Genomic DNA, 10000 nt, shown 5'->3' with positions numbered 1-10000 from the left:
AAGGACAGGAGTTGATGTTCAATAAAAAATATAAATAAATAATAATTATTATAAAGAGGATAAAGATGGGTGACCTTCATTTGCTCCTCCCCTTTATATCTTACCAGGCCCCGCCCTCTCACATTATTTCCCTTCATAAATAAGTTCATTCAGTGTAAGGTGAACAATATGACTCATACAAAAAAAATTGTTGGCACCTAGCCAAGGACGCAGATATGTAGCGCATCGTGACCGCAAAGGGCTAAAGGAAAAAAAAAATCAGAAGAAAAAAACGAGGGGGGCCGTTCCAAATTGCTGTGCTAAGCCACCAGTGCGTCTGGAAAGCACGAGCGTCATGCTCAGCGCATGAGGCACCCATGCATTCACTGCACCAGCTGTCACCGTCTTTGCCTTGCTTGTTCAGCGAGACTTGGCTTGCAACAAACTCGCAAGGTTTTTCTTTTTTTCTTTTTATTTATTTTTTTCTTTAAAAAAACCTGTGTGCTTAAATAATTCAGCGTTGAAGCGCATTACGGCTTTAATGTTTCAGCGCTACGGGGAAAAGCCACCTCCACGGAGCGTGAGGCCTTTCTGCAGAATGAAAAAAAAGCAACATGCAGAAACGTAGCTGCAGAGTTACTTAAACTGAGTGGAGAGAGGATGACGTGTACATGAGCGTGGACATGTGCAGTCGAGCACACACTTTTGTGTGTGTGCGTACGTATGCATATGCTCGTATGTGTGTACATGTGTGTGTGTGTGTGTGTGTGTGCGTGTGTGTGTGTGTGTGTGTGTGTGTGTGTGTGTGTGTGTGTGTGTGTGTGTGTGTGTGTGTGTGTGTGTGTGTGTGTGTGTGTGTGTGTGTGTGTGTGTGTGTGTGTGTGTGTGTGTGTTGTCAGTGCTTGTCACATTTGTGTGGTCCCTTGGCCTCCTGACAGATGTTCACGTCCCCATGCGTCAGTGTCTCGCTCAACTCGGAACATAATGCAGCAGAGTGCACCATGGGAGCAAGTGGCTCGCATTTAGTTATTTATTTAGTTATTTATTTATTTATTTATTTATTTATTTAAGCAAAAGGGGATCGTCACAGTCCCCCAACAGTGCCTAAGATTGCTCTGTTGGTTTGAGACATGGGATATGTTTATATGTTTATTGCCCCATCAATCCTCATACAGTACACACATCCATTTTTACCGACCCAGACACACACACAATGGGGCAGCCGCAGTCTAATTCTTAGGCAGGTGCTCTTAATATCAGAGGGTTGCAGGTTCGAATCTCACCCTTAACTCTCTCTAGACCCCCATCAATGACTGAGGTGGTTGAGCAAGGCTTCTAACCCCACATTGCTCCAAAGACTGTAAACCAATACCCTGTAAACTACCGTAAGTCGCTTTGGATAAAAGCACCAGCGAAGTGTAATGTAAAGTAACATAACACACACACACACACACATACACACACACACACAGCAGCGTGGCAGCGTACAGTGCACAGCAGGCCTTTGGACCGCAAATTTAAAATTTCACTTCATTAAAACAAGGCCATTTTATTTCAAGGGGTGCTAAAGCACAAGGCCTATCAGGATTGCTACTCAGTGCTGTTTTTAAATGTGCATTAGAGTAGCCATGGAGTTTATTTTAGTAGTAAGAATCAGCCAATTTTTTTGGATAAGAAATGAGAAGATGTGACTTAGTTCTAGATCTGTAACGGTATTGTATCGAACCGAGAAATCGTGAGGCGCAGTCATCATGATACTGTATCCCGGTGCAAGAAGGAAGTATTGTGATACACCCTTTGAAAGTACTGTTACCCTTCATCCAAGCTTCAAATGTGAAAAAAAGAATGTGAAAGACAGATTTGAAAAAAACGTGGGGTGTTTTGAACCATAGAAAATCATGATACCAACCGAATTGTGAGTTGAGTGTATCATTACAGCCCATCTTTGGTCTCATAGATCTGAACAGAAGTGGATGAGACGAAAAGACAGGCATGTGTTGTGTGGTATTGTGTGTGGAAGTCAGTGTCTCTCCGTCTGCCTGCCAGCCGTCTGTCCATCCGTCAGTCAGTCAGTCAGTCAGTCAGTCAGTCAGTCAGTCAGTCAGTCAGTCAGTCAGTCAGTCAGTCATTCAGTCAGTCAGTCCACAGCACTCAGTGGTTTAGCCAGATGAGCCTGAATGAGCTCTTTGGCATGTACCCTTCCATCACACATCATTAGTGTTTCACGTCTGTCAGCCTCTGTCACTTTCTCTCCTTTTCTTTTCATAAGAACCGGTGAAATGGATCTCATGGATGAGTCTTAGATCTCTCTCTCTCCACCTCCCCCTCTCTGTTCCTTCTTTGTGTCTCTCTTACCCTTCTCTCTTTTCCCCTTCCCTCTGTCTATCCCTCTCTTTCTCTTACTGTTTTCAGACGGATAAGAACCCACACCAGTTACGTTCTGCACTTAAGTGCTTACCTGCGAACCACCCGCATTCATATCGCGCTCTCTCGCACTGTTGCGCTCGCTCTTTCTCGCTGTCTCTACTTCCCTCTCCCTTTGCAAAAAAAAAACATTATAATATAAATGCCATTATAAATCTCTTTCTCCATTACTCCTCTCTTCTCCTCTCCCTCTCTCCTCTATCTCTAGGAGGCCTTCTTCGGTAAGGATCTACTGGACAAGAGCAAGCAGAGCCGGCAGGCCCTTGAGCAGGGCCTGGGGCTAGGGCCCGAGCACGGGGCCCTGCTGCCGGAGACCAAGCCCCCCAGCGCCAGCAGCACCTTCCTGGACCCCTCCTCGGACCCACTCCTCAGCGCCACGGCCGCCAGAGCTGGAACTAACAGCAACAACAACGCCACCAGTGGCAGATCCGCCAAGACCCACCGCACCCTACGTATGTCCACGAGCGAGGCGTCTCCTGATGACCACGCTCTTCTTTTAATTTACCTTCTTGATGTTGATTTCTCCTCTGTTTCTCTCTCTCTCTCGCTCTCTCGCTCTCTCTCGCTCTCTCGCTCTCTCTCTCTCTCTCTCTCTCTCTCTCTCTCTCTCGCTCGTTCACTCTCTCTATCATGCTCTTGTTCACCCTCTTTCCTCTATTTCAATGTCCATCCTGTTTTCTTGCTCTCCTTCCTTTTCTCTCTCTCTCCTCTCTCTCTCTCTCTCTCTCTCTCTCTCTCTCTCTCTCTCTCTCTCTCTCTCTCTCTCTTATTCTATATCTATCCATGGTCTGTCTCTTGCTCTGTCTCTCTCCCTCACCCTCTGTCTCTTTCTCATAGCTGTGTATGACTTTCCTCTGCTGAATATTTCTCATTTCTATCCCACACTGTTCTTCCTCCCTCTCTCTCTTTTCCAAACGCTCTCGTCTCCTCTTTTCTTTTTTGTGCCTCCCTGTAGCTGCTCCTGTCTCCCTCTCTCCCCCTTCTCTCTCTCTCTCTCCCTCTCTCCCTCTCCCTCTTTCCTTCACTTGTGCGACCATCCACACAGAACGCAAGGCTGCCTGTCTTGCTATACGAGGCAACACGCACGCACGCACGCACGCACGCACGCACGCACGCACGCACGCACGCACGCACGCACGCACACACACACACACACACACACATACACACATACACACACACACACCCTTGTTGGAAGAGGACGGGAGCGTCTCCCAAGGCACTAAGCCATCAGGTTGCATCAGTCAGTGTGGAGGCAACGGGCTGCTGCTGTTTCTGTTGCTCCCCTCACCCCCTCCCTCCTCTCCTCTTTCCCTGCTCCTCCCCCTCTCCCTCCTCCTCCTCTCCCTCTACCTCTCCCCTGTCTTCCCCTCTCCTCCTTCCCTCTCCCTCCTTCCCTCTCCCCTGCCTCCTTATCCCCTGCCTCTCTTCCTCTCTCCTCTTCCCTACTTCCTCCTCCTCTCCCTCCCTTCCTCCCTCTTCCCTGCGTCTCTATCTCCCCTTCCCCCTTCTCCTCCTCCTCCTCTCCTCCTCCTCTCCTCCCCCTCTTCCCTACCTCTCCCTCCCCGTCTGTCTCCAGCGAGCTGCCACATGCTAACATCAGTGGCACAGAAGCCAATCCCAGAGCGAGCTGCCTTTTCCACATGCAAACTCAAGATGCATATTGCATATAATGCATATATACAGAGCTTCTTTTATAAGCCACTGCAATCGGCTAAAACCTGAGAGTTTCAGGATGCTCTCAGCAGTGGATCACGTGTAATAGAGATCCTTCGGTTTCTGGAATGCTTTTCCATTTTTTTTTTCTTGTTTGATTATTGCCGATTATTTACGGGGCGAAATTATTAGTATTAAATTGGTATTAAATTACTTATTTTTGCACTTCCAAGATGTAATTTTATCAAAGGCTGTGGTAGGCCCCAGACAACACCTCAGCTTACATGTATGAGTCCTTGATGGTATGATGCAAGGCTCTGTGTATATGGGTGGCAGACAACAGAAGAGATGAATGTTTATTTTTTTATTTTATTTTTTTCTTTCCACGCACTGTCAAATTCTCATCTTACCTCCCCATGCCTTCTCATTTTTCTTTAAGTTCTGTCAACCGTCGCATTACCAATATTCATACACGGTCATCCTACGTTTCAAGCTAGGGGTGCGTTTCTCGTAGTTAGCAACTACGCTGTAGCTATGGGTTCGAGAAAATGCACCCCAGTTCCGAGTTATGATCATAAGCACAATCCCACACACCCAGAGTAGTTTTTGAAGTTCACATGGCTACTATTTTGTAAGACTGCTCCGTTGCCAAAAAATTGAAAGCTAAAGGATGGTTCACAGTCGTCATCACATGCTTTCACTTTGTCCCTGGCTTTCGGGCATCTCTTTTCTGTCATCAATGCTTTATCTTCTTTTCTGGTTTTCTCCTTTTGATATCATCTCAAGACTTTGTGTATCTCCAATTACAGAACGGTGATGTCTATCAGCTAGCTTCATCTATCTGGGTTCAGAGATCGATTTCTCACCCATTATTATCTTCTCTCCATGATCGTCCTCTTGGGCATTGCCTGTGTTCATTCACTTTTAACGAAGCTAATCAAGGTGGTATCTGTAAAGGAGCCACATTTCACAAATTGACATCGACAAGACCCATCACCTCCCCTCGACTCCCCAGTCATGCAATTACAGCAAGGCCTCGAAATGACTCATAATCGGTCTCAGGTTACACTGCCAGGTCTCTCGCTTGTCTCTCGATGAGGGCAGGACAATGGGTATTATTTTCATATGTTGTGATGGTCCCAAACAGCTAGCCATGGTAGTGTTAATATTTCTATGTGTTGTGATATTGCCCAAAGCCAAAGTGTCTATCCTTTTGTTTAGGGTAGCTTAGCTATCAGTCCATCAATCAATCAATCAATCAATCAGTTTAATTTGATTTTGAATGTATCACATGTATGATGCCTATGCTCTCAGTGAGGGGTACATAGTGTATCTTTTGACTTGTGTAGTGCTGCTGCACAAAGCTAAGTCAAGGCGTACTGCAGATCCTCTCGATCTCCAAGCCAGGCAGGGGAAGACTCACTTACCGTCATATTTATCAATCAATAAAGCCATAGATATATATTTACCTATTGTGTAATGCTGCTGCCCAAAGCTAAGCCAACGCTTATCCTCTCCATCTCCAAGCCAGGCAGGGGAGGACCATAGATATGCTATATTCTGCCTCTTGTGTAATGCTGGTGCCCAAAGCTAAGCCAAAGCGTATCCTCTCGATCCCCAAGCCAGGCAGGGGAGGACCATATATATATATATATTAATTCACCTAATTCACCTCTTGTGTAATGCTGGTGCCCAAAGCTAAGCCAAAGCGTATCCTCTCAATCTGCAGCAGCCCAGGCAGGGGAGGACTCGCTAGAGGAGCTGGTACTGGGGTCCGATGACGACCTGCTGGGGATGCTCTCAGACAACCTGGCCAAGCCAGGACAGGACTCAGGTAGATGCCATGGTTAACCCCTCACTCACGCACGCACGCACGCACGCACGCGCACACACACACACACACACACACACACACACACACACACACACACACACACACACACACACACACACACACACACACACACACACACACACACACACACACACACACACACACACACACAGATGCACAGACACACACTTACTAACACATGCGCACGCACACACACACACACACACACACACGCACACGCACACGCACACACACACACACACACACACACACACACACACACACACACACACACACACACACACACACACACACACACACAGACACACACACACAGACAAACGTACGACACAGGCATACACACAGTATATAGGTATACTACACTAACACACACATCAACACAAACTCTCTCTCACACACAAAGTCCCCAAGAGGCATGGATTTTATCCTGGCTTGGTATCTTCGTTGAAGATTTGAAAGGAAATAAACAAAAGAAAAAAGACTTGCTACTCACTCACTTGCTCACTCGCTCGCTCACTCACTCACCCACCTCCATGTCATGTCTTTTGCATCTTCCTCCCCAAGAAATGTACCTTGTTTCTTGTTTTTGTTTACTTCACTCGTTCATGCTTGTTGTAGCATCTTTTTGGTTTGGTTTTTCGTCTCTCTCTAGGCTGTTTTTTTTTTATATTGGTTTGCCGTGTGCAACCTTTGACTGTATGCAACACATTTTGGTTGCTTTTGTATATTTTTTTCCATCCTCCTCCTTCTTTCTGTTTTGTAATAACTTTTTTGTTGTTTTTATGCTTTTGTTTCTTTTTCTCCTTTGTTTGTTTGTTTGTTTTTTTGTTTGGCTTGGGTTCCCGTAGGTCTTGATTTCTGCCCTTTCCAGGTTGACCGCTCTGCCTCCCCGTTCGGTAAGAGCCTCCACACTAGCTGTGTCCTGTCGTGGAGTAGAGCTCCACGTGCTAACCTGTCCTAACCTTTCTGACCTCTTGGCTGTCATAGCCTTTGACCTCTCTAACACCTTTCCTCCCCTGGCGCGCCCCACACTTGAGTCGCAACCTCACTCACACAAGACACTTGACCACCTTCTCTGCATGACCCTACCTCTCTCTATCTTCCTTCCTCACTTTCCCTCCCCCTTCCGTACGTGGTCCATCTCTTTTGTCTTCTCTTCTAGCTTTTCCTCTTTTTCTCTCTCGCCTTGGCTAGTTCATGCTAATGATATCTGCTGCCGTGTGGCCTTAAATGCTTTTTTGCTGATTGGTTTGCTGTTCGCATGTCACAAAGTGGGGCTTTAGGGCATGCAGTGTGTTGTGGTGTGCAGTGCACCACTGTGGTTCACTTAAGTGCAGTATTTTTTGGGGAGATTTCACACAGGCATAATACACCAATGAGGAAAAGAACACGAGAATGGGACCATTAGAACATTTAGAGGTAGTGAGACGTGTGACATTGGGCGACATGTCCATACAGTACATCTTGTACGTTTCGAAAGGTGTCGATTTAAGAGGGTGCCTCTTTTTTCCCTCAGTGAGGCCTCTTTAGTAAGCACTTGAGCTAATCTCCTTTTCTGAAGAAACACGAGTCTACAAAAGGAGAGCGGAGAAAAAGGACAGAAACAAAGAAAGCATGAGAATAGAGATACAGGGGGGAGGGCGAGAGAAAGAACGAGGGAAAGAAAAAAAGGTTCAGGTTAAGAAGGTCACCAAGCTAGATTTCACAAACATGCAAACATGGCTGAGTGGGGGGGATCTTGAGGTGGATTTCCAGTTTGGTTTGGTGTGGTTTCTCTCTCGGCCATCGATAAAGAAGACGTGTAATTACTCCAAAGGGGTTTGTCCAGCTCATCAAACACACTAAAAAAAGGGCACACAAGGGGGCCCTAATGTTAAATGTTTGCCTTTCAAATCTGTGCGGAGAGGGGACCTCAACTCCTGCCCCCTGATCTCTGTATTGGCTTGACTCAGTTTCGGCTCCAGTGTAGTCATTAAGTTCACGGTGACAAGGTCGCAGTGGCACCCTCTTAGCCTCTGATCTTCCATCAAGGCTGGACTGCTGTTTTTTCTTTCTGGATCCTGAATTGCCTTTGAAGTGAAGGACCCTGTTTTGTTATGATTAATCATGGCAATTGTCTACTCTGCTTTCTTGTGTTTTAGCATTGATTAAGCCATCAGCTCTTTTGTAATGAGACAGGATATGAGATGGCTTTTATTTTCTTTTTTTCGTTGGGGTCCTTTTTTTCTGGTTTTTTAAAATTATTTTTTTCTTTCGGCGCGCATGTAGCGGGTAGTGGCAAATGAGGTTCCTGTTATTCTTGGAAAATTGAGTCACGGCGCGGCGGGGGAAAATGAAAGAGGAGAAAAAAAAACAAGTGCTGAGAAAGAGAGGGCTTATTTCACCACAACATGAGAGATTGGCACTCCTTCCCTCCTTTCTTTCTTTCCTTCTGTCTCTCTCTCTCTCTCTCTTTCTCTCTCTTTCTCTCTCTCTCTCTCTCTCTCTCTCTCTCTCTCTCTCTCTCTCTCTCTCTCTCTCAGGCCCAGTTGAAAATAAATTGCTCGTCAGCCATGATTTGCCCCTCTTGGTACTGACAGAGCTTGTTTTTTTTCCTCTTCTCTTTCCCCCCTTCTTTCTTTCTTGTTTGTTTGGTAGTTTGAAAGTGGTAGGGTAAGACATGACAGGGTTGGCAGCAATCCAAGCTGAATAAAAGCAGAATAAAAATACACACACACACACACACACACACACACACACACACACACACACACACACACACACACACACACACACACACACACACACACACACACACACACACACACACACACACACACACACACACACACACACACACACACACACACACACACACACACACACATTCTCAAAGTAAACACAAGGCAACTTTTATTATAACTGACCTCTTTTGCGTCTGCACCACTGTAGCCGGTCTGGACCTTGGTGGTCTGTCGGAGGACTCTTCCACAGCGGCTGCCCACCCGTCAGGCCCCGCGCGTGGGCCGCGACCCCTCCAGGAAGAGCCCCTGGACGCCATCCTTAGCCCAGAGCTGGACAAGATGGTGACCGATGGTAAGAACTGTTGTACTTCCAGCCACACAAACCAACCAGGAGCCTGTTTTTCGAAAGCGTCGTCACTAACCAGTTAGCAACTTAGAAGGTTAGGCTACCAATTGGAAATTTCATAGCAACCATGTAAGTAGCTTACATACATACAGTAGTTTGCAGTAGCGCTTTTGAGAAACCCACCCATGGCTGCTACGCTTTTTCATGTTGAGATTAAATATCAACAATTTATATATTCATGTTTTATATATTCATGTTCAGACTGGGATTAATGTTCATTTCTGGTTTCACCCAAACAATTTAGCTTTTCTTTTACATCGCTAGCCACAATATAACTTAACTCAAAAATAGGGGGTTTACCACTGCTTAGTGAGACATTTTTCCTATTTTTAGCAGGTGTATAATTAATTATATTATATTATATTATATTATATTGGATGCTCCCACACTTGTAATGCTGTCTGAGTCAATTAGAAATGTACAGGAGTAGTTTTTAAAGAATGCATTACAGTGTCTGTTCCGATGAGTTCATAATAGTGTTGGTAGTCTGTTTGGGACGCCACATGGGATGCATGCTACTGCTCAGAAGAACAGGGCACAGAAGCCAGCATGAGCGAACATGACTTGCTGAGAGGCTCCTGGAAATTCATTAAACTCCGCCAGAGGGGTCGTTTGATTTTTTTTTTTTTAAATTACTCTGTGATAACATATGAATCCACCTCGTACAAATGAACACTGACTGTCCTCCTCTTTCTAAAGACCATTCCTGACAGTCTCTGAGACACTCACATTTTCACCCAAATTCAGGTACTCACGTGGGGGGGTTTGTTGAGACACTTTATATCAAACTAAAAATAAATGTTGATAATCTATTAATAGGGAACAGTGATTTGTTTTGAATAGGGGTTTGGGCGTGGGGGTGTGAATCGATTTGAATCATGAATTGAGTTTTTTTCTGGAAGAAAAAAGAAAAGATTTAAAAAAAAAAATGAAATCGCCCAGCCCTACTACTCAGAA

At 45.6% G+C, this 10000-nt stretch overlaps 1 protein-coding gene across 12 annotated transcripts in view; it reads left to right on the top strand.

Moving 5' to 3' along the window:
• kmt2ca (lysine (K)-specific methyltransferase 2Ca) overlaps positions 1 to 10000 on the top strand; it is a 244243-nt gene that overhangs the window by 176560 nt on the left and 57683 nt on the right. For 7 of the 12 annotated variants that reach the window (XM_063206925.1, XM_063206926.1, XM_063206923.1 and 4 more), the window contains 4 exons: positions 2612 to 2855; positions 5789 to 5893; positions 6763 to 6810; positions 8846 to 8989. In XM_063206925.1, coding sequence (XP_063062995.1) covers positions 2612 to 2855; positions 5789 to 5893; positions 6763 to 6810; positions 8846 to 8989 — 541 coding nt within the window. The remainder of the gene's footprint in view (positions 1 to 2611; positions 2856 to 5788; positions 5894 to 6762; positions 6811 to 8845; positions 8990 to 10000) is intronic. The other 5 variants (XM_063206928.1, XM_063206927.1, XM_063206921.1 and 2 more) reach the window with 3 other exon arrangements.

Source organism: Engraulis encrasicolus, chromosome 9 (genome assembly GCF_034702125.1).
Source record: "Engraulis encrasicolus isolate BLACKSEA-1 chromosome 9, IST_EnEncr_1.0, whole genome shotgun sequence".
NCBI lineage: Eukaryota > Metazoa > Chordata > Actinopteri > Clupeiformes > Engraulidae > Engraulis > Engraulis encrasicolus.
This window is presented reverse-complemented; position numbering and strand designations above follow the sequence as displayed.